Here is a 26,634-nt window from a genome sequence, read left to right as displayed (position 1 = left end):
CACTCACTCACTTCATGGGTACCTTCACACAAACTCACTTGCTTCTCTAATTGCTTTAGTTTCCCTGAATTTGTGCTTCAGCATGCTAAGTGAACAAAGCTTCTCTCTGTAGACATTTAACACCAAAATCATTTAGATATAGTCCATCAGTATTGTACAAATCCTTCTTTCTGTCAAACACAGACCACTGATCCACAAATCCTACATAATTTCTTCTGCACAATCTATGTATAGACTCATTGCTATCAATGTCCTCCTCCTCAGTTTGCCTCTATCATAGCGTGGTAGGAGACTTACAATCTTCACCTTCTTGCTCTTTGGTTTTATCTCTTCTAACAACTCCTTTACATTCTCTCTCAAGAATACTTCTTGCTTCTCAAATCATTTGTACCAACCAAGACAATCATTTCCTTCGACTAACCTTTTTTTTTTTTTCATCTGGATGACGTGGCTAATATTGTGAATTTTTGCACCCAGAGGCAATGTAAAGGTATAATGTAAATAGATTGAATGCTAATAATCTCTCTGTCAAATGTACATTTATAAAAAAAGGAATGCATTCAGAACTGGATAATTAATCAGTGTAGTGACCAGAAAATGTAAAAAAATCTTTGTTTTATATAAATCATACAATGTATGCAAGATGATGATAAAGATGACACTTTTTATATAGCATTATGCACATATATATATATTGTAATAGTGCATATGAATTACAAAGATTGAATAACTAATTAAAAAAACAAACAAACATTATTATTATTAACAATAATTTACAAAAAATATTCAGTGAGACAAATTTCACTTTTCTACCCATCACCGCCTTTCACAACTTCTAAGGATGGCCTGTTGTTCCTCTGCCCTTGTTCTACTATATGAAAAATCTCCCCTGTGTAAATTCTGTAAATACCTCTCAACAGTTTAAATGTCTCAATCATGTTACCTTTCAACTTCTATCCACCAAACTGTAGTTTTTCATACCTTCCAGTCTATCCTCATAACTAACATTGTAAAAGCCTAGTATCATTTTGGTTAACTGCCTTTTGTACTCTCACCAAATTTAATTTATCCTCTTCAAATCTTGGTGACCAAATGTGGACACAACAATCTTGAAAAAAAATAATTCTTTTCATATTTTCAACAGTGACACTCATCATAATTCAGCCTTGTATCTATAATAAATAAATAATTATATGTTATTTTAACAAAATAAAATAAGATTTACAAAAAAATAGTTCATCATGAACACGTGCCAATAATAAACGCTTCATATCTCACAGAAATAAGGCACGTAAGCTTACTAAAAATACACTGCCGTTTGAGCAGTTACAGTTGGGAATGACATAATGTGCAATGACAAGAGCAAATGAATATCGGCGTTAGATCGCAGTGCATTTGTTTCGTAATCTAAAGTGTTAATCGAACTCCAATTATTAACTATTCAATCAATGTCCAAACATAAGCTGTAGTCTTTAACATGTTGTACTACATTTATATAATGTTGTAAGCATTGTTATTATTTATAAGCACAAACAAAATTTAATTTTTTAATTTTTTCCTTGGGGTGCTCCAGTGTCGCAGTGCTTATGTACGGGCCACTACTACTATCCATTAACACAATATCTACCATACATGATTGCTGGGGTTAAAACCTGAGTTTTGGGGAGAAACAAAATATTTCTATCCAAGAATAGCTAACTGGTTAACTCCCTAAAAAGAACAAAGAAGTTATTTCTGTCACAGTAATATAACTAGTGAAACTAATCTGGCAACTATTTAAGGATTGCTGATACTAACAACATGGGCATAATAAAATTAAATAAACTAAAACTCGAAAGAAAAATTCTGGTATTGCGACCACATGTTTATTGAGATAAAGATAAACAAAACCCAACAAGTTTCGTATGAACCCCTGAAGAAGTAAGTCATTTCATTTACTTCTTCAGCGGTTAAAGGTAACTGAACGCTTAAACGCAATAAATGAGAAAATTACTCAAAATAGTCCATTAGATGTTGTTATGGCCGTCTAACTGTTCATCAAATTAAAAATTAAAAAATCCAAATGCAGAATTGATAATATACGTTCATGCATGCTATGTTTGAACAATGCTGGATGTTGTCACGTTCTGTTGTTCATGTTCACACTGTTCAAGGTCTGACTTAGGTATATTTTTTATGAATGCTGAACAAACTTGGTGTAGAATTAGGCTGGTTTTTTTTGTTGCATTGCATTGGGATTCTAAGCATATTTGCAGCTTCTTTAAATTTCCTTGTAAAACAGTTTTTTCAATATAAGACATGTTCATTTTATGCCAAAATACATTATTGCCAGCGGAAGTTGTGTGATATGCTAGGCCTGATTTATGTTCTCACCTTTTTTGTATGTGTTTTTGATGTTCATTCATACAAATTTCTCCCGATCTTCCTGTCTGGCCTACTGTGACCACGTGTTTATTGAGATAAAGATAAACATATGTCAAACTTTTTGTATGTCAAACGGCATACGAAAAGTTTCGTATGCCGTTTGACTTACTTCTTCAGGGGTTAAGGGTAACTAAACGTTTAAACACAATAAATGAGAAAATTATTCAAAATAGTCCATTAGATGTTGTTATGACTGTCTAACTGTTCATCAAATTAAAAATTAAAAAATCCAAATGCAGAATCAATACATACGTTCATGCATGCTATGTTTGAACAATGCTGAATATTGTCACGTTCTGTTGTTCACGTTCACACTGTCCAAGGTCTGACGGTATATTTTTTTATGAATGCTGACCAAACTTGGTGTAGATCGGGAAGAAATTCGTATGATCAAACATCAAAAAGATGTACAAAAAAGGAGAGAACATAAATCAGGCCTAACATATCACACAACTTCAACTGGCCATAATGTATTCTGGCATAAAACGAACATGTCTTATATTGACAAAAAACAAGGAAATTTAAAGAAGCTGCAAATATGCTTAGAATCCCAACACAATGCAAAAACCAAGGCCTAATTCTACATCAAGTTTGGTCAGCATTCATAAAAAATATACGCAAGTCAGACCTTGGACAGTGTGAACGTGAACAACAGAACGTGACAACATCCAGCATTGTTCAAACATAGCATGCATGAACGTTTGTATCGATTCTGCATTTGGATTTTTTAATTTTTAATTTGATGAACAGTTAGACGGCCATAACACATCTAATGGACTATTTTGAGTAATTTTCTCATTTATCATGTTTAAACGTTTAGTTACCTTTAACCCCTGAAGAAGTAAGTCAAATGACATACAAAACTTGTTGGGTTTTGTTTATCTTTATCTCAATAAACATGTGGTCGCAATACTGGAATTTTTCTTTTGAACTGCTAAGCCACAGAAACCTACGCCTACAAAAATAAAACTAAAACTCAGTAAGGTATATATTACAGGTAGATCTATTAGACCTCTGGATGTAAAGGGGAAAGTGGATGAAATAATAGAAGTGGATAGGGTATCAGCATCAGATAGTAAAGGAATATGCAAGAGAGTCAGCAATGCTCCTGACTAGGATGATTTCAAGTCTCAGCACATGTATGATTCCTAATGAGGGGATTAAAGGTAAGATAATTCTAATAATATAGAAGGGTGGAGTTGGGACAAATGCAGCAAATTATAGACCAATCAGTACCGCTGGTATGGTCATCAAAGTTTTGGAGAAGTTGATTAGGAACTGCATCCACAGGTGGGTAAGATAGCACAACTCTAGGATTTGTTAAAGGTAGCTCTTGCTGCTTTAGTAATCTGCTTATGTTCTCTAATAGAGTGACATCAGAATTCAATGGATTCACCATGATACTTCAAATGCCTTTGCATTTGAAGTGTCATGGTAAATCCATTTAATTTCACATGCAAAGCTATTATACAAACTCAAAGGGATGGGTATGCAAAATAAACTTGAGATATGGATAGATAGCAGCTGACTGACAGATATAAAAAAGTGATATATGGAAGTATAATAAGTCTATGAGAAAGAAAGAAATTGAACAGTGGTGTACCACAAGGTTCTGAACTCAGGCCATTGTTCTTTAACTAATATACTGATGATAATGGGAATGGACCAGACAGTGATATCCAGTTCTTTGCTGATGATGGTAAGTTGGGGTGAGTGAAATAGGACATATCTGATACTATAAATCTGATGGCTAATGTTCCTTCTGGCCAAATTAAATTCTATGAGTAAATATTAACGAATTTCAGTCTCATCTCTTCCTTTTACCCTCTTTTACCTTGCGGTGTTGAGGGTTTATTAATCATTGGATCTCAACCAAATTACAGGATAAGGTGGTCAGCCCTAAGCCCCGGTGTATCCTATGTCCACAGTGTTGAGTTCTCAAGGCCAGTTTGCCTGCTTTGCGGGATGAAAACCCCCACAATAAACTGGGGAAAAACCCTACTGTCTATGTCCAAGACCGGCTAACTTGGCTATGGATTCCCTTCAGCTCCTCACGCCGCTGATGGGAATCAAACCTAGGACACTCCTTTCCCAGGCATATGGTTGCGAAGCGCACAGCCACTAGGCTAACCACACAGACTAGTTTCAGTCTAATATCTCTAAATGTAAGATCGTGCATCATGGAAGAAAGATAATGCAAGCAGAATATCATCTTAATGAACATTTGCTTATATAATCAATAAAGCCTATAGTGAACAGTAAGTTAAAGTTTAGGGCAACATTACTGAGTTCATTACTGAAGAGGTTAAGAAAAAAGAATTATTTCTCTTTACAAGGCTTGATAAGATTACATCTAAAGTATTGTGCTTGTAGATATAGACACCTGGATTATAAGCAGATGGAAAGACAGACAGTTCATCAGATTCAGAAGTGGATTGCCAAGATGATAACTGGCCTGTGGAACTGCAGATGATAGAAACATACAAGATAGTAAGGGAAATTTACAGCAGGCCTGGCTGGTGGCATGTGTGAAGTGTGCAATATACACAGGTGCCACAGAAGAAAAGGCACCTAAAAGATGTCAAAAATATGAAGTAAGAGTTTAAATGAGCAATGAATTGCACAGAATGGTATATATAATTATGAATGTCCATTTGGGCCCCTTCAGATCTTTCCGGAAACGAACAAATAAATTCTGAAATTGTATCCTGGACCAGATTATATCACTGTAATTTTTGATTAAAATTTACGAAAATATACCTTGAATTTGCCCGTTTCAGTTGCTAAGGAAGAGAGAACATTTTCTAAATTACAATTAATAAAGAACTACCTGCGATCAAGCATGAGTCAAGAAAAACTAAATGGTTTGGCACTAATTTCAATAGAAAATAATATTGCTCAGTCTATCAACATTGATGCACAGCAACAGGATTTTGCTAAAATGAAAGCCAGACGAGTCCCTTTTAGCAAAATTAATGTAAAGAATATTTGAATAAGTCTCTTAACTTTATATTACTATTTTATATTATTTTGAAAATTTATATAACTTGAAAAAATTTGTATAAGCAGGACTAATCTGTGGGTAACATTATACTATAAAGCAGTTTTAATTTGTTTTTCATTTCCTGTTCATTTTATTCACACTTTATTCCAAAAAAAATTTTTTTAGGAAAGGAGCCAAACATTAATCGCACACACAAGAAAAATACTATATGCTGGTCCTGATTTACAGTATAGATACAAGTGTAATTTTGCAACTTATGGCTGGTGCAGGCAGAACTTGGAGTCATCCTGAAAATTAGCTAAAGATTTGGCTAGGACATGTGATGTCCAGATTCTTTTTCTGGTGAGTATGCAGAATAGGTTTCTATTAGAGGTAGTTGCATCTTCAGTGAGCTGTTTCAAAGGGGAAGCATCACAAGGTATTTAATACAATAAATATTTAATACGTAAGCATCATAGTAACAACTTGATATTTATTAATACTTTATTCAACCAGGTTTCGCATCCTTTTCAGTGTATTTTTTCAGAACAAATATAAAGATATACAATAGATGAAGATAAAAAATCACACAATATTCAACAAGTGAAGAAATAAATGGTTAATTAGAAATTGTTTCAATGCTTATATGTAATGTTATATTACCATGATGGTACTGCAATTATATTATAATTGCAGTACCATCATGGTGAAAAGTATAATGCTCATTATATCCTAGGTACATATATTTGGTATGTTTTATAACTATGTACCAGATTTGGTGTAAAATGAGCTCTTAGTTTTATCACATGGGTAGTAGAGTGTATGTAGCATTTTGTGATAGGGTTATAACTAAGACACTCAAGTTATCAGATCCTTTTTTCTTTGCCAATTGAGATGTAGAATATTCTGTCAGGGACAGATCTGATAATGCCACTTTTTTTCTGGTGGTGGTGGGATGCAGTATGGAAGCATCCTCCAGTATGTACGAGTTTTTTATACACCACATATGTATTTTGTGTCTACTCAGACTTCCTGAAGGAGTTCCAAATATGAGAGAGACCTATTATTTTCTAATTCTAATATGAAGCATCTGTAAATTCTTACTTTTTTGATTGTGGATATGATAAAAATAATTCCTGGTTATAAATGGAAGATCTCGGGGAGTTCCTTTGAAAAAAAAAACAACTGCTGTTTTTTTTGAAGGAACTCATGAATAACTTTTCTAGGAGTGCAGAAAGCAATGATCTTAGGACTAAACCTGCTTTCTCTTCACATTAGCTATCATCACACCTTAGTGGCACTAGGAGGTAGATGAGTTTCATCACCTGGTATAATATCAGCACTTTGCTTACAGGAACTTGAAGTGGTCACAAATCATGGTCTACAGAGTAGGTTTATTTTTTTCCCATTTTATCCAGCATGTAATATGTGTTCTTTTCAAAGTTAGCCCACAGGCAGACTACTAGTCAGTGTATTGGACTGAATGCTTTGGAAGGCTTCCAGGATAGCTAGCAATAACTACTAATGGACTCCCTTAAGGCATAGAAGAGTGGGACTAGTAGTATGCAGGGAATGGCACTGCCAAGACCACAGCTAGTAGGGGAGATGCATGAAATTTTCCAAGTAAGAATGTCTGGGCAGGGAAACTAGAATTGCCAGAGTGATCTATTGTGAGAATAGTTGTTTGCAAGATGGGAGAATGTATGGTATATTGCAGAATCAAATGAATTCTGCAGGCAATACTACTACTAATAATAATCATAATGTATTGATGTTTCTTTATAAAAATGCCAGGAACATTGGGAATAAAGGAAATGAACTAGTGGTATTGATAGCTGCAGTCTGTCTAACAATTATTGGGCTCAGTGAATCATGGTTAACAGAAAACATCTTGAAAGGAATAGAAGGCATAGCATATTTCAGCAGGATAGAAAGGGCAAATGTGGTAGTGGGGGGATATGTATTAATAAGTGATGAGTTGGGTCTCCTCTCAGAGAGAGGAAAAGTTGGAGAAAGTGGGAAGGACAGGATATTTAGTGGGATGCTGCTATAAGCCAAGGAACATAGAGGAGATGCAAAAACCAGATGTTTAGGCAGTTGAGTTTGGCAAGTGTAAAACAAGTGATCGTTATGGGACATTTTAATCACAACAGTATAACTGGGAAGAGGAAACAGCATGTAGGAGTGACAGAATAAAATTTCTGGAATTCTTAAGGGACAAATGTCTTAGGCATCATGTGGCAGAAGGAACTCAAGGTTCAAAAGTTTGGATTTGGTCCTAGCATCAGGGGATCTGATGGTAACTGAGATATTATCCCTGCCCTCGGCTGTAGAGAATGACTGTGTAGTCTTGAAGTGGAGAATGAAAAGACATGAAGAAGTATTGAGGAGAAAGGAATTTATGTGGAATCATAAATTAGGTGATTATAATAATCTTAGAAATCAGCTTGGGCAGTTTCATGGATGGAAGAATTGGAAGGGAGGAATATGATCAGTGCATTGGAACTATCATCATCATCATCATCAAATTCCTGCCATGTACCCTCAAGGGGTGTACAGGATATGACAGTACTACATGAAAAAATTACATCATTACTAACTTCCTATCTACAATTTTCCTCCAAATCAGTCTGTTACTTGTCAAGACTCCAACATTATCAGATCTTATATTTCTATCCTCTAAGGCACTTTGTACCGTATCAATCCACCTATATCTTGGTCTTCCTCTGGGTCGTTTTCCTGCCAACCTGGCAGAGAACACTTGTTTTGCTAATCTTTCCTCTCCCATTCTATTTAAGTGACCATACCACCTGAGATTAGCTCTGCTAACGCATTCCTGGATGCTGACAATGTCAAGTTCTTTCCTAATATCCTCATTTTTAATATGATATTGCCATTGATGCCATCTGTTCACGCCTATAATCTTTCTCAGGACTCTCATATCTGTGGTCTCTAGTCTTTGGTCAAGTGTTTTACTTCTGACCCAGCTCTCAGATCCATAAGTTAAAACTGGTTTGAACACTGTCTTGTATACAGCTAATTTAGTGTTCCGACTAATTTCTCTTATTCCATATGAATTTATTCAGTTGACTTCCCACCATACCAGATTTGCTGATTCTGTGGTCTATTTCTATATTTAATTTACCATCTTCAGTAAAAATCATGCCTAAGTAGCTGAAATGTTTTACTTGTTCCACAGGTTCTCCATTCACAACATAGTTGACTTTTTCAATGATTCTGCCTATTTTCATTGTCTTTGTATTTTTATTGCTGACCTTCATACCATATCTATTACAACAGCTATTCAATTTAGTCAGAGAATCTTGCAGACTTGTAGCGGATTTATTTAGAAGTATAACATCATCTGCATAAAGCAAAGAGCTGACATTAACATCTCCATTTGGGATTTAGCCGACCAAATTGTATTCTTATTGGTTAAACCAAAATAAAAAATGATGGTACAACATGGCATTGGAACTAGTGAAGAAATATTATTAGCAGCAATGTAAAGTTGTATACCTCAAGTGAAAAAGATAATACAATTTAATGTAAAGTGGATGACTAATGGAATCAAATGGGGAAGAACCCCGAGATCAAAGGAAAATCAATTCTTTAATTATGTGGCTAGGAGAAGAAATGATTGTGAAAGAAAGGCAATATTAGATGAAAATGGGAGTTGAGTGACTGATGCAGAAGACATAATGGACTTGTTTAATAATCACTTTATTAGGGTATTTCATCCTAGAAAAGTATATTTTATTACTAGATGGATGAGGCAGGTTCAAGGTTTAGAAGTGAACGAGGAGAGTGTATTTCAAAAATGAAGTGCTCTGGATGTCAATAAGAAAGTATGACCAGATTCGATTTTTCCCATTCGATTTCCTGTTTTAACAGAATGTGCTAAGGAAATGATAGCTCCATTCAACTTTTCATGTATCCGAAAAGTTGAAGGTCAATGGAGACCACAGGAAAGATGCCCAAAGAGTGGAAGGTGGATAAGATGGTGCCACTGTATTATGGTGGTGACACAACTGGGAGTGTCAAACTACAGACCAGACTCTAGTTGACCTTCAACTTTTCGGATAATTTCTCAACTAATTTCCCCAAAGTTGACCTTCAACTTTGGGGAAATTAGTTGAGAAATCACATACGAAATGGGATGAATGAGGGTAATTTCTATGAGAGTCAGCATGGATTTGTTGAGGAGTGTTCTTGTTTCTGCAATCTGCTTGTGTTTTATAAAAAAGTAACAAGAGCAGTTGAGGAGAGAAAGCCATATACTGCCTTTGTTTTGAATTTTACAAAGGTATTTGACAGAGTGCCACATGATAAGCTGATATATAAGTTAGAGCATATATGTTTAGATATCAGGTTAGTGAGATGGATTATAGATTGGCTGTTGATAGATACCAGAGAGTTCTGTGATGGAGCAGTGTTAAGGAAACAAAAGGTTGTAAGTGGGGTTCCACAGGGCTCAGTACAGGGACCTGCACTGTTTAACCTTTATATCAATGAGAGTATCAGGGGATTGCAGGGGGAGGGAATATTCAGCTGTTTGCAGATTATATGAAATTGGAAAGAGTTATTAGTAATAGGTGATATGGTAGCCCTTCAGGAAGATTTGAATAAGCTGGAGAGATGGGCAAATGATTTGTGGATATCAATTTAATGCAACTTGATGTAAGGTCTTGAAGTTTAGGATCCACTGATAGAATGCTGAACATTCTGTTGGTGGAACTATACTAGAGGAAGTGGGAGCAAGGGATTTTGGGATGATGATTGATAGAAATTTGAAGTTTTGGAGATATATGGCAGAGGTGGAGAAGGTTTGGTGTTGTACAGAGAGGACATTGATGAGCAGAGATAGAAAGTGATGATTCCAGCATATAAAACCCTGATCAGACCATGTCTAAATTCTTATGCTGAAATCTAACCATTGGGATTTGAAGGGGATAAATTAGTCTTAATGAGCAGATACAGAGGCAAATAACAAAAGTGATATCAGGACTATACAATTTTAGTTATGAGGACAGACTGGGGGATATGTGCACTGCAGAGTTTGGCAGATGGAAGACAAAGAGATGAAAAGATTGAGACAGGTAAACTGTTGAGATGAAGTTACAGGTTGACACCGGAAAGATCTTTCATATGGTAGAAAAAGGGGAAGGAGCAAAGAAAAGGGTCATACCTGGAAGTTGCAAATTGAAGTGGTGAGCAAGAGGATGAGATGTGGCTTTTTTGCATGAAGAATGAGTTTTAAGGAGTGGTATATAGACTTTGTGTTATCTGAGATTGGCCTTCCATGATGAGCTGTGATTCAAGGAGGTACTGAATAATAATAATAATAATAATCAGTTCATCTTGCTAGCAGTCTTTCTTCTGACAGTGTTATGGAAGAATCTTATCATTATCATTGAAATTATCAAAACTATACAGGTACAAAAAATTACAATGGTAATGATAATCAGGAGGACTTATATTGTTAAAGTGCATACAGAATTTCTTGTCTGCTTCAAAGTTTTATTAAATTCTTTCAGCTAGATATAAAGCAGTTGATATAAACAAAATAAAATACACTAACCTTGACATAACTTTGCCTGTAAGAGGTAACACAATTCGTTTCCATTGCAGTGGTGCATAGTATATGGATGGTAGCTGAGCTATATCAACACAGGACAATTCAGAAGGTAAACACTGTGTCAAAAGAAGAGTCCAAGTCTGACCAAAATCTGCAGAATATTCTAGTTGAACAGGGATGCCTGGATCATTCCAAGAAGCAGTGCATCCTAGGGCAAACTACAATTTGAAATGTATTTTAGTGATTAGAAGTAAAACATGAGAATGTAATATTAAATTTATATAATTTGTGGTTTTATTATTTCCAGTTTTATATCAGGTCACTCATTCATACATGAAAGTTTCGACCTTCATATTAAGGTCATCATCCAGGGTTTCCCAAACTGTGATCTGCGGAAGGTGAATAAGTGTTCTGCGAGAAGTTCTCCTGGAATTTGTCTTTTAGTTTTCTAAGCATTTTTCATGAATAAATATTTTATAGTGGAAATATTCTGAGGAGAATAATATTCGTGAATATGTTGAAAAGCTCAAACCTAGAACGCCTAATAACATATGTGTAGCAAATGTTAGTGAACAAGTCATGTATTTTTAAACGTGGAAGTATTCATGAATTATCGGTAATTTTCACACATCGAAACCTTTCAACATTTGGGAAAGGGAATACTGCTGTTTATGATCAGTCATAAAAATTGCCTGCAAGCTGATTACAATAATGGGTGGTGTATCCTCTGTTCTCAAAACTGAAAGAAAGAACATCTGTGTTGTAAATGTTAGTGACCAATCAGCAAGGAAGTATAAAGAAAAATTTTTCCACTAAAATTGAAGATCAAGGTAGTCTGAATACTTTCTTTGCAAGTTCATATTGCAGGGTGAAAGTTTCGAAACAGTAGTGCCGTGATTTTTTAAAAGTAATAGGCCTGCAGATTTAAATTTTAATATGAATAAGAGACAAGGGACTTTGTTTAATTTTGGTGTTAAGAAATCTCTTATTGAAGGTGTTTGTGATGCAACAGATAGTGATTCATCCATATATATCAGAGTGATGGGGATGGTGCTTTGTCAATTAATTAAACATCAATTAAACATAATCATTAAATTTATAATATTATTATAAGTACTTACGAGTGAATGCAGACTTTTTCTCCTGTGTGTTGGTAGTTTTCCCCTGCTTTTGTACATCCTGGAGATCGCTTATTGAAGATGTTTGCAACGCAGCAGATAGTGATTCATCCGCCTCCAGCCTACAAAGTGATCTCCAGGATGTACAAAAGCAGGGGAAAACTACCAGCACACACGAGAAAAAGTCTGCATTCACTCGTAAGTACTTATAATAATATTATAAATTTTTGGTGATCAGAATGGGATATGTCAATGAAAATCAGCACAAATTAATTTAATGATGTTTATGTTTATTTGATGTTTAATTAATTAATAATTAATGATCAATTATTAATAAAAATCAGCTAAATTAACAATTAATTATTAATTAATACATTACAAAATAACCAAGTGTTCCGCAACATTTCAGGATTCAAGAAGTGCTTCGTCGTAGGAAAAGTTTGGGAAACGCTGATCTAGAGTATACAAACACACACACACACACACGTCACATTACAATTCAAACAGGTATGTTAAAATACCACTAACTTGGTCAACAACCATTACTCTACTGAATGACCGCTAGAGGGAAAACTCTTACATCAAAACTTCCATCCTGTTTTATATGTCAAAGATTAATTCTGATTAACCTCTAATGACACATCAGTAGTTCTATTTCTGGATAACTTGCCATTCACAGTTTGCCATAAGTCTACACATACTGGCTAATACATACACATAAACAGTTACCACTACCAAACAAAAAACAAGGTGTCATTAACAACTCAAAAACAAAGCTATAAATATTTGTTCTAATGAGTAAAAAAAAATAGTTTTTTCACTCACAAAAAACCAAAAATGCTATTAACAAAATTTTTCACAAGACTACACCTAAAAATGAAAATAAATTAGATTACATCAAACCTTAATCATTCTATATGTTAAAGCATTACGAGAAAAAAATAAACAGAATACTACACAAATATACCCTTAATGCAACTCCTACAAGGATCTCTTTCCCTAATCCACCTTGGAGTGTACCATATTCAATACACCTGTAATTTGCTACATATAAGCAAAGTGGATGCTTATGAAAAAAAAGGAACACAAATGACACATTAAATTTAATATCTATGGTAAATCTGGCCTCTCTGATGATGCTCTGGATACTTTACATAGAAATGACTGGAAAATTCTAATCAACCACCTTTATAATAATGATAGTATAAAAATAAATCTCAAGATGGATAGCATATTCAAGCCACATAACTTTTGTTCTAACAGGCTATAACATCTAGGACTGCAGCACTCCAGGACCTTAGTCATAATTTCTTAATAACAAACATCAGCCCGTATTTCAAATACTGATTAGGCTGCCACTGATGATGTATCATTAAAGCTTAATAAGAATTTGATCTCTAGCCATGCAAAAACAGGACTGTAACTTTAATGTAGTTTTTTTTTTTAATAGATGAGAGGAGAGACCAGTAGTGTAATGGCTGCATATATGTGTGTGTGCATATATACAAGAAACCCTCCTATAATGCGGTACTTATACAACACTGTTTCAATATAACGCGGTCTACAAATTGTAGTAACCCTCGTTCAACGCGGTACTTATACAACGCAGTTTCGATAAAAACACGGTCTATAACTACAAATTGTAGTAGCCCTTTATCTTTTCATATATTTTTCACCGCGCGACATAAAAATAAAATTTTATCTTCAATAAATTTGCGTCTGCCTGTATTGCGCATGTAGTTCTAAGTAGCGAATTTATATTAGGGAAAATACCCTTTATCACGCATGTATATCAATTATTTACCCCATAAAGTGTTTATTGTTGAAAACTGCCTTCGTTTTTTTGCCAAGAAAGCGCATTAAAAATCATAACTGTGTTAATCTCAAGATGAGCACTTTATTTTCTGGTGAGTTATATACAATATGTAATGCTTTTTTATGTAAACATTTTATTTTGATAGTAATGGCCACTTAAAGGGCTTTTGTGATATGGTTGAAAATGAAATTAGTGAATTAATTGATGGGGAAATAGATTTAAATTAGGAGGATCTGGTACAATTAATACATGACGTTGAACTGGCAGGGAATGTTCTGCTGAAGATTCTGGTGATGAATCCGTTAAAGAATTCAGTTTAAAGAAATTAGCAGAAGGATTGGACTTGGCAAGAAAATAAGGAAGTTATTTTACGGATAATGATCCCTCAATGGAGCGCTCCGGAAAATTCACAATACAATTGGATATTTGTTTAGCTCATATCATGAACTTAACAAAAAATTGCAGCATAGTGGTAAGCAAGGTCTTATTACTGACTTCTTGATAACTAAACCAGCCAAAGTATGCAATGAGAATTATACTAATGATGTCCAAGAGATTTCAAGTGATGACGATGCCCAGCCACTCGTAAATAAAGAACATCTACAAAATGTTCATTTTGAAGACAGTGATGACGATTAAAATATGCACTTTATTTTATTTTGCCTAAAACGTTTATGCATTATGTGCAATGAAGTTTACGTACAATTTGTATTTTTATAATCGTTCGATGCTGTTGACGCACTCTCCCTCGATGAGTCTTTGAAATCCCTGGAGGTGTCAAATAATAATAATAATAATAAGTTTATACTATCTATTTTGTTTCATAGTTTATATGTTTTATTGACTTACGTGAATTATCTGAATTCAATAAAAATATTTTTTGTTGGATGTCATTGTTGTTTATATAATAAAAAAAAAACCGTACTTATTCTATGTGATCTGAGTCTCGCATAACGCAATTTATATAACGCGTCATTTCTGTGGAACCTAATATCCACGTTGTGCGAGGGTTACCTGTGTGTGTGTGCATATATATATGTGTGTGTGTGTGTGTGTGTATGATGATTCATTGACTCGGTTGAAATACATATTGTGAAATGAGTTGAATGACTTAAACCGAGAGTTAGGTAAAAGGGGTTTTAATAGTAAAATACGACTAGTTTCAGCTTATAACAGCCTTCATCAGGTGACATTATAAAAGAAAAAACACTAAACACTGAAGGTTAAAAAACTATGAATAACATAGAGAGTCTATACATAATTAATATGAAAATGCTGTAGTTGTATTTAAAGCTGTTCTTTCGTTTGTTGCATAACGTGCAACAAACGAAACAAACGAGTGCGTGCTTGCAGCATCACGTGAACGCCAGTACATGATTACAGCTGAATGACTATCTGGGAGGTTGTAGTTCAAGTTATTATTTAGATGTTCAGGGTTGAGGATGATTTCCCTAGATTCTACGATTTTTCTCTCCAATTCATCATGGCAACGAAAGATGTTAGTAGATCTGTCCCAGCGGACTGTATGACTTGGGGTTTCATCATTAGGATTAGCCGAGAAAAGGATATGGCTTGATAAGGCACTGGCTCGCTGTCTCTTGTAAGCAATGTCCCTCGTGTTCCTCCATGTGTTACTTCGACAAGAATGCAAAGCAATTAAGAGTTTAAAAAAAAAACAGAGATATAATTATTCTTCCCGCAAAGGCAATGCAACAGTTATCCTCAACTCTGAAGATTACGAAAATAAGACGCTTGAATTACTACAAAGTGATACCTCAATACTTGAGAGAGATCCAACTCGAGAACTTCAAAATCGTATCAACAACTTATTGAAAACTACCACTGAACTATCTCGAAACGTTCGCCTGTCTCTACGTTCTCTCCATCCTCTTATTCCGTGCATATATGGAGTTCCAAAAATCCATAAGGTAAACATCCCACTATGTCCCATTGTGGAAGGTATTGATTCTCCTACGTATAAACTTTCTAAACATCTTGCAAAATACCTCAAATGTTTTTCAGGCAAGTCCTCATCCTTTAGCAATAGCACAGCAGACTTTGTTTCATACATTAAGGATGTGACAGTTAATGAAGATGAAATCATGGCTAGCTTCGACATAATTTCCTTGTTCACTAATATCCCAACAGACGAAGTCATAACATTACTCAAGGACAAGTTATCCAAAAAAACGTTGGCCTTACTTATCCATTGCATCAAGTCCGGTTACTTTAGATTCCAAGATACTATATACAAGCAGAATCATGGTCTGGCGATGGATAATCCTTTATCCCTTGTTCTTGCAAATATTTACTTGAAGGACTTTGAAGTGAAGGCTATCTCTTTCTTTGCTTTAACACCTAAAGTTTGGAAACGTTATGTGGATGTTTTCCTCATTTGGAGCCATGGACATGATTCCCTAATGGATTTCCTGGAACATCTCAATAGTCGACATCCAAGTATAAAGTTCACAGCAGAGCTTGAAACTGATAGTTCCCTGCCTTTCCTAGATGTGAAACTGACCCGGTCTTCTGGTAAACTTAAAATTGCGATGTATAGTGTTGTGTCGGAAAAAAATGATGAGTCATCCTTTTTTCCCGCCCAACATTAAGTTACCTAATAAGGAGAGTATAAGGACATGCTTATGCCTCCGGACAGAGAATGTGCCTTTTTACAATCCAAGTACATGTAAATATCCAAATGTGTAAGCTCTAAACAATGTTAGAATAGCCCATGAGTTTAATAGAGAATAGTTGTAAATGAATTAAAATATAAGATCATGTATAAATTGCCAAATAAATATGTATAAGCTAGAGCAAACTTTAAGCCATGTAAAAGTAGTTCGTAGCCACGGCGTCCAATCGGCAGCCGCCGTATGCGTGACGACACCACCGTGTGAGGGAGCTGTTTTGGAGTATAAAGGTTTCGGCGGGGATTCGAATCGCTCTCTTATCTCTTGTCTCCGGGTTTCGTCGGCACCTAGTCCTGCCAGAGAGCTGTGTCGAGCTTGCCGCCACATGTAGCAAGAATCCCCCCTTGCTATGTGTGCCAAGGCTGCAACTACAATGTATTCAGAGCCATAAGAAGAAAGATCCACTGATGAAATCAACGTCAGTGTTCAAATCTGTGTATGAATGTTTTTCGGTTCGTATGGAAACAAAGGAATAGCAAGACCGCCATCAGTGAAGGTACAGTAAGCCGACCAAAGTATCCAGTTCAAGGCAAGAACGGTAAGCGGAAGATTTTCTTATGTTAAATGTTGAATTAAAGTAACCGAAGAGTAAGGAAACAGAAGTTAAGGAAGCATGCTATTTCTGTGTAGTGTTATAAGAACCATCTGCGATTTGGACACTTTTGTCTACAGTTGAGAAGGAAGTATATTAGGCTCCAGGTGAACAGGAGGCCGAGGTCCGAACTGTTTGTGTGATTTAGAATCAGTAATGTTATATGGTCAGAACGTAACTAAATGTTAACTGAAATTTTGGAGAGGGGGATTAAGTAAGATTAAGAAGTATTATCCTAGAGAAATTCATGTCAGAAGTATTGAGTTGTCTTGTGTATATATGAAATATTACATGTGTGATAATATTAGGTAACTTAGTTATAAGAGTCTGAGAATAGATGTACGTTTAGAAGTGAGGAATTTATGTCAAGTAAGGGAATATAGTATAGAAGTTTTGTTTGTGATTAATTAAGTAAAGGGAACCCAGACGCTTTTAAGATTAAGGATTTGATTAACATGTATACTTGTCTTTGTGCAATAATAAATGTGTTTCTTAAAATATAATCAAATGAGTTTGTCATCCTTTCTGAGGATTTGAGCTACTGTTTGGAAAATTTCATACCGTGCATTTAAGGGGAAACCATTAGTGATAGAAGAATTGGGACCACGACTGCTTACTTCTTGATCCCTACATTTTTTTAAGTATTCTTGGATGACATATCAGAATTTGTTGCCAGCTGGCGCAGTCTTTAATTAATACAAATTCGTCGGCAAACGAATATCTGATATTAAGTGATACAAAAATTTATGTTAACTGTAAGGCTAAAGTAAAGACAATTAAAGATACAAAGATAGTCAAAGTCACACAGACATCCTAGATATAACAACAGAAAGCCTACACATACCAACAGATATCTTCATAGTCAGTCCCATCACTTTCCTCCCCAAAAACTTGGAATAATTTCTACCTTGGGACATAGAGCTCGCTCTCTTCTTGATGACCCAAATGAACTTCAAAAAGAAATCAACTATCTCAAAACTACTTTCGTACTTAATGAATATTCTAAAAGAATTATTGAAAAATTCCTTCTTAATCCTCCTAGTCATCACACATTTAAATAAATACATTTAAAGGCAATATATCTATTCCTTACATAAGTTCAGTTTCACAAAAATTAGCCAAGGTTCTAAAAAAATACAATATCAGAACTTTGTTCACTCCACTTCCAAAAATCCACTCCTTAATAAGCCACCCAAAACCATGTCATTATCATCTTAAATTTCCTGGTGTGTACAAAAGTTGGTGTGATTGTGATATTTCTTATTTTGGCCAGACAGACAAATCTATTGAATTACACATGGAGGAACACATGAAGGACATTGCTTACAAGAGACAGCAAGCCAGTGCCTTATCAAGCCATATCCTTTTCTAGGTTAATCCTAATGATGAAATCCCAAGTCATATTCGCTGGGACAGATCTACTAACATCTTTCGTTGCCATGATGAATCGGAGAGAAAAATCATAGAATCTATGGAAATCATCCTCAACCCTGAACATCTAAATAATAACTTGAACTACAACCTCCCAGATAGTCATTCAGCTGTAATCATGTACTGGCGTTCACGTGATGCTGCAAGCACGCACTCTCCTAACAATGCAGCCAACAAAAGAACAGCTTTAAATACAACTACAACGTTTTCATACTAATTATGTATAGAGACTCTCTATGTTGTTCATAGTTTTTTAACCTTCAGTGTTTAGTGTTTTTTCTTTTATAATGTCACCTTATGAAGGCTGTTATAAGCCAAAACTAGTCGTGTTTTACTATTAAACCCCCTTTTATCTAACTCTCGGTTTAAGTCATTCAACTCATTTCACTATATATATGCACACCAGTGGTGTCACATGCTCATTTAGGTTGGTTGTGCTATCGTGTGGCTTATGCAATCCACGCTACAAAATTCACATCAATTTGACTGTATGATTGCATGTTTATTGATGTAAGAAAATTTTAAGAATTCATCTTAATTGGTCCAATGCAATTAATTGTAGGATAACTTTGAATACATTAATTTATCAATTAATATAATTTTAATTATGGAAAGCATAAGGTTCAAATGGACAATAGCTATGCTTCACATGCATCGTTTATGTGAGAAGCATGAAGGATTTAAGCTTTGTGGTGAGATTAGATTATCATTGGTAAATACTTGAGTGACATGGATAATTTAAATTTTGATACAATTTTTAATTACAGCCATATAATATGCAGAAATCAGAAAAAAAGTAATCACTTGGGAAATTATTAATTTTTCTGGATTGAACTAAGGAAGGCTGAAATAACTCGTTTTATTTACTTATTTATATACAGGTTCTAAACTCCTTCGACTATGATCAGTCATACAATTTGCGAAAGCTCCAGAAGAAAACATGACATTCAGTAGATCGTCAACACTATTTCCAATTGTAAATATGGGCAAAAAAAGTTATAAATTATTTATAGAAAATTACTTGTCTATATCGGTGTCATAAACATGACAGTTCACACTTCATGCACGCAAAACAGATGAAACTCAGAAAACAAAAACAGTACTTCATGACAAATGACAACATTCAATTGGATTGGTTGACACAATAATCATCATGGCCACTGATGTTTGGGTGCTGTTGCCTGAGTGCACACTCTGCCTTGCCTTCTGAGTGGTTTAATACCATTGCAACGCTAAGAATTTGACCTACTGCACCATTTGTACATTTATTCAAAGGGCTGAAAGGTGTCCATATTTGTGACTGCACACCTGTGCTATTAATGTGAATGTGATGCAATGTTTATGAGTTGAAAAGTATCTCCTTCATGGAGCATTAGTATATCCTGTTTAATTTTAGGAATCACATGAAACCACAACAATTATTGGAGCCTTCAACAGAAATAAATGCAAAAATATAATATAAGTGATATTGCTATTCAGCTTTTAATTTTTCAGGAAATGACATATACTAGAATATTAATTATAAAAAACTTTAATCAACACCTTCCTCTATTTCAGCAATGTCACATTTGCCATCATCAGGGATCACAAAAAATAATGATATATGCACACAGAGCACATATCATTATGTGCTCTATGTGCACATAATGATATGTGCACACTGAGCAAGGACTTGCTAATCATGTTTTGGACACCCACCACAGGATATGCTGGAAGAAGGCCACTGTATTACACTGCAGCAAATACAAGTATGAAAGACTATTCATCGAATCTGCCTCAGCTCTGAAAGCTGTTCCAAATCTCAATAAATCTGGGTGCATGAGACTGCTCCAAATTTGAGAAACATATATTTTAAGACTGTCAGCCTAACGACCAAGACAACCCAATTTAGTCCACTAGGGGACTAAAAAAACCTGTGAGAGACAGATTTAATTTGAACATACTTATTTATCGCACACCTCTAATAATTGAATTGCCAAACAGAGCAACTCTTGAATCAATTGTTACCACTTTCACATGGCCATCTTTCATTCCATTCTTCCTCACTCTTCCATGCAAATCTATAATTTTCCTCATTTCACTTTGAATACACTTCATTTCTTGTTTCATTTTCACTAACTCCATTTTCGTATCTTCAATCATTTTCTCACTGCCATTCATGTGCACATTTTTTTGTAGGAATACAGTTTAGAGAACTAAAGCATTGCAGTTTGTTGAGTGTGGAATGCATTTGAGGGATGAATAGAATTGTATAAAAGAGATGGATTACATTTAAATGGATTTCACATGAATCAAGTGGAGAGACTTTTTGCTAGAAGAAGTGTAATGAGTGATGTAAGGTATCAGTGGAGAGTAGAGTGGATCAGGTGAGACCAAAGTGTTTGCAAATGGAGATGAGAGTAGTGTGAGAGATGAGAATGTGAAAATAGGAATGTAAGTTGGACAGGGAAACAGGGTGAGCCAGGAAGGTTTTGGGGAGACACTATAAGGAGAGTAGATTCTGGAAGCAGTAATGAATGTATGTATTGGGATGGTCAGCATAGGAAAGATAACCTGGGATGCATAGAGAGTAGACGAGTCTTAGGAGATGTCCATAGGACAAAGGATAAAGGTAAGCAGAAAGGAGCAGGTGTGCAATAGTCACAGACGAGGAGTCGTATGGGTAGGACTGGTTATAGACCAAGAGATGAACTGCTATGCATATTTATGAATATCAAGAGTATCGAAATAAGGGAGTTGAAATTGTTGCATTGAGTTTATTCGTACGAACATAGTTGGAATAAGTGAAACATGGTTGGATGAGAATGATATCCAGATGGGAATAGAGATGGAAGGATATGATATTTTTCATGAGGATAAGAAGGACAAGAAGGGAGGGAGAGAATTATTTCTAAACAAGGTTGATATACAAGAGTATATTATGTAGTAGCTTTGAAGCAGTATGTGTGAGGTTGAGAGGATAAAATATTTAGTTGGGTGTTACTATAGGTTGGGGAATGAAGACGGAATATATAGGCAATTTGGCTTAGTGAGCAAGAGAAGGAAAATCATTATGGGTGGTTTTAATTATGGCAATATTGATTGGAATGAAAAGATAACATCAAGGAATAAGGAGAATGAATTATTAATTAGAACAGCTATTGATTGAGAATTTCAGATCTGATTAAATCTTGAGAATGTGATTGTGAATGGAGTGTCTAATCTTCCCTCAGCTGGTGAGAGTGACCAAGAGGTGATCATGGGTTGCAGCCAATCATATAAGAACTTTTGTGAAGAAGGAATATATGTAGAACTACAGAGCTGGTGATTATGAAAAGCTTGAGAGACAACCGGGAGCTTATAGTACGGAAAGAGGAGTCAAGCAAAAAGGAGACAAATACTGCTTGGATATTGATTGAGAACTATGTAATAGTAGCAATGCCTGAGTGTTTCAAGAGTAAAAAAGGCTAAAGGTAAGAGTAAAATGGATGAATGAAGGAATTAAGAATAAAATCTTGAAAAAGAAAAACTTTGTGGAAACAACACAAATGAATGTTGAAATAACCAGTGGCATGAAGAGTGCAAACAGCAGGCAGGCCAGGAAGGTGACTCAATTGGTAAAGACAGCAAAAGTGCAGTATGACCAGAAATTAGCAACTGAAGCCAAAGAAAATCCTATGATATGTGGCAAGTAGAAGAAAGAACGGTTATCCCACCGCTACCAAAAATTTTGCCAGCCTGGTTGGCCAAGTGGTTAGTGTATCGGCTCTCCAGCCAAAATGTTGCAGGTTCAAATCCCACTGTGGGCATGGATGTTTGCGATTGTCTGTGAAAACACTAGTGGTGGTCAGCGGTAGATGGCATCGGTGGAGTAGTGGAGATGGAGAGTTTTAGAGTAGGTGTCCTCCGTCGATGAGTCTTTGGACTCCCTGGAGGTGTTGTGTAATAATAATAATAAAGATCTACATTTGTTATGAGGAGATGATGTTAAGTAATGAGACATTTGGGGGGGGGGGGCACTTGGCACTAATGTAAATTGGATCCCTTACTAAGGAATAGCTGGTGAGTGTTCTCTGCTTCTGTCCATATCTCAGAACAAGAGCATCAGTTGTTGGTTGCAAATCTGAAGATAAACTGAAAGTTGATGGATGGTGTACAGATTTTGACATGAAGTCTCTGTATTATTTAACAGTTTGTTCTCTCTTAATATTCTTTGCTTTTCATGCACCAGATGGGTTTTCTCTTCATATTATAATATGGATAATAATAATGTTAACTAGAATAAACATAAATATTGAGATAAAGTAAAAATATTTCAAATAACAATACAATACCGTAAAAACTTGAAATTACTATGTATATAAAAACAGTATGTAAATATCTAGCTACTGTAAAGGCTCAAAACACCAAAATTTTTCAACTGTATTAACTGCAACAAGAATACAATTCTTATGTGAACTGACTGACTAATTGTATTGTACTCCTGATAAATTTTCCAAAAATATTACTGAACACTGCATATAAATATTCAACAAATAAAATTATTAGTTTCACAAATTTTATGGCTTGCACTGTTGTGGTGTGTATAAACCCTTGAGCATACATACAGTACGGAACACATAGCACATGTACATGTGTAGATGATGCTGAAGGCTACAGGCAGGAATTTTGTCTATGAAATTGTAAGGTTTCTTGCTATATGCTGCTATCCATCCTGCTGGTAGTATTTTGATATAGTTCCAAAAAGGCAATAAAATCTTTGTGCAGTGTTGGCAAAATTTCTATACAAATTTTTGATTGAAATATATGATTGAGACATATAACCTAGTCAAGGGTTGTTATCAGGTTGACATGGAAGAGATTTTTCATAGAATGGAAGGGGGGGGGATAGAACAAGAGGCCATGGAAACTATATAAGGAGGGTGTGAGCAGAGGAGTGAGGAACAGGTTCTTTGCTTGAGAGTGGTTGGTGAATGGAATGCATTGCCTGAGTGTGTTGTTAATTTAGACATATTGAATCCGTTTAATGCACAGTTGGATCAGCATTGTGTACAATAGTGTGCTCTTCCCATGATGAGTCTCTGACTCCATGGAAGTTAAATGTTAATAATAATAATAATAATATTCATTGAATTATTGACTTTCGAAGCAATAATACATTTTTTTAAAATATTCAGTTTTAAAATTTGCTCTTTTAACTTTTTTGAACATTTTATTTTTTAATTCTTTTACTAGTCCTAAGTCTTTGCAGAGGACCATACATAGGGGTTTCCTGGTATGTCAGATGCAATCACAGATAAGCTACTGGGTAGATTGGTAATTAATGTAGAGGATATAGTTGAGGTATGTAATGAGCAGTTTATAGGGTATTTTATCCTTATGAATGTAACATCATAAGAAGATTGAGTGTAGAGGATATGTAGGAGGAGGGAATGATAGCGAGTAAGCAGGAGGTATATGAGGAATGGTTAAGCCTCATGTTATTAAGGCAGCAGGGCTCAACAACATATCACCATGTGTCTTGAAGGAATGCATCAGGGAATTAATACTGTCCATGGCACATCTCTTTAATATGAATCGTGCAATAAGGCAAATCCCAAAGGAGTGTAAAGTGAGAAAAACTGTTTCACTTTACAAAGCAGAGCATAAAACTGATGCTACAAATTATAGACCAAATCTCAGCTGCAGTAGATGAGGTTGTGGATAAGGTGTTAGAGAGGTTTGTGAGGATTAGGATAACTTATATTACCACTCACATGGTATATTGAGATCCTCCTGTCTAGCAGTTTAATGTTGCAAAGTGTGAAGGTCTGGAAATTTGGTAGGCAAGATTGGGATGCAGAGTATACAATTAATGGGGAAATTTTGAAGGAAGTGGAAGAGATGAGAGACCAGAGAGTGATGGTGGGCTCACACTGCTAAAATTGTAATAACATCATAACAGATTACAGCAATGATGAGGAGAATCTTCACATACATAAGCAAAAATTGTCTTTTGCAAAAAAAAAATGTCTTTTGTTAGAATGTGCAAGGAAACTGGCAATGCCTTTGACTAGGGTCTTTAATTTAAGTCTCAGCTCTGGAAGAGTTCTAAGGGAGTGAAGAGAGGGCAAAATAATTTCCTTGCATAAGGGAGGTTCTAAAACTGCAGTAGCAAATTATAGACCATCAGTATCTCAGGAGTAGTGGTAAAAGTACTGGAAAAATTATTCAAAAAGAGAATTCAAGAATGGGTGGATAAGAACATGATACTATATGAGGGGCAATGGCTTTGTTAAGGATCAGTTAGTAATTTACTAACATTATTATTATTATTTAGCCTCCAAGGTGTCAAAAGACTCATTGCGGGAGGTCCTTCCTAGGAAACACAAGTCTATCAAGACTCAACATGGCAGGTCCTTCCTAGGAAACACAAGGTCTATCATACCACTCCATAAACTCATTGACCGTTCTCGCTCTCACATGTTATAACAGAGTGACAGGTGAGTTGGATAAAGGAAATGGCTATAAGATGATACTGCTGGATTTTGCAAAGGCATTTGATAGAATACTACATGGCACTCTGTTATGCAAAAAGAGTGCCATGTAGTATAGTATTCTATGAGTTATCCATATAACCACTGTCATATCCATGGGGGATGGATATGACAGTGGTTATATGGATAAGATGGTGGCTGTTGGTCAGATATCAAAAAGTGGTATATGGAGTATGGAGAAGAAAAATCAAGGAGGAAACAAGTGACCAGTAGAGTGCAGCAAGCATTTCAAACAAATTATGGAGACTACAACCATGTTAGTAATAATTATTTTAATTTCCTGACGTTTCGACCTTCATATTAAGGTCATCATCTGGAGTACACACACACACACACACACACACACACACACACACACACACACACACACACACACACACACACACACACACACACACACACACACACAGAGACAAGCTATATTACATTTCACATAGTATGCCAAAGAGACAATGATTTGATTATTCTAATGGACTGCTCTCTAGTGAGAAAAAAAAAGGGGAAGGGGAGAAATAGACAAAATAAAATAACTACATCAAAACTATATTCTATTTACGACAACATCATAGAACAATTTCATATAGATTAGAGTTAAGATCCTGGATTACCTATAATTGACTTTTAGGCAGAAAGGTTATGCGGTAGAATATGTGCCTTCCATATTCTTGGGATTTTTAGACCATCATTATTATTAAGATTAGGGTGGTTGATAAGAATTTCACAGGCCTCATTAAATTTACGTTCATACCATGTTTAATGTAGATTCTATGTAGAGTATTCAGGGCATGATCAGAAAGGCTGGCTTTACCATATTTATTAAATTTAATGTGCCATTTATGTTCCTTTTTTGGATAGGAATTGTGCTTCCTGTTTCCCCTATATAGGACAAATTACAGGTGTAATGAATACAGTATACTCCAGGGTGGGCCAGCAGAGGAAGTGGATCCTTGGATGAGTTGAGAAGTTCTTTAATTTTGCAGGAGGGTAGCTTTAAGGTTGTATTTCTGTAGTATTCTGTTTATTTTATCTGACATCCTTTTAATGTATGGAATGGTTACAGTTTTATTATAGTATAGTTTATTTTTGTTTTTTGGTGAGGTCTTGTGAAGAATTTTGTTGATAGTAGTATTTTGGCTGTAGCCATTTTTTAGGAAGGTATTGCTAATAACTTTTAATTCATCTTTAAGTGCTTGTTCATTGGAGCAGATCTTCAAAGCTCTATTTTTTAGTGTATTAATGACACCAAGTTTTTGTGTTGGGTGGTGGTAGGAGTTTATGTGTATATATTGACCAGTATGTGTAAGCTTCTAGTAAACAGTGAAGGAAAGATTGTCAGAAGGAAGATGTGTGACAAGTGAATCTAGAAAAGGAAGCATGTTCTGCCTTTCAATCTCAACTGTGACTTGTATGTGTTTGTGTTATTTGTTTAGGTGGCTGAGGAAAGTGTCTAATGTCTGGCGGCCATGGGACTAGATAGCAAAAACATT

At 35.3% G+C, this 26,634-nt stretch overlaps 1 protein-coding gene across 1 annotated transcript in view; it reads right to left on the bottom strand.

Annotated features, from left to right (window-relative positions):
* LOC150108407 (reelin-like) overlaps positions 1–26,634 on the bottom strand; it is a 920,570-nt gene that overhangs the window by 137,631 nt on the left and 756,305 nt on the right. Inside the window, exon 50 of the mRNA XM_090390755.1 lies at positions 10,989–11,203. Within this exon, the coding sequence (XP_090246881.1) occupies positions 10,989–11,203 (215 nt within the window). The remainder of the gene's footprint in view (positions 1–10,988; positions 11,204–26,634) is intronic.

The sequence above is a fragment of the Typopeltis vanoorti genome, chromosome 3 (genome assembly GCF_054136105.1).
Source record: "Typopeltis vanoorti isolate ZY-2024b chromosome 3, IOZ_Tvanoo_1.0, whole genome shotgun sequence".
Lineage (NCBI taxonomy): Eukaryota > Metazoa > Arthropoda > Arachnida > Uropygi > Thelyphonidae > Typopeltis > Typopeltis vanoorti.
This window is presented reverse-complemented; position numbering and strand designations above follow the sequence as displayed.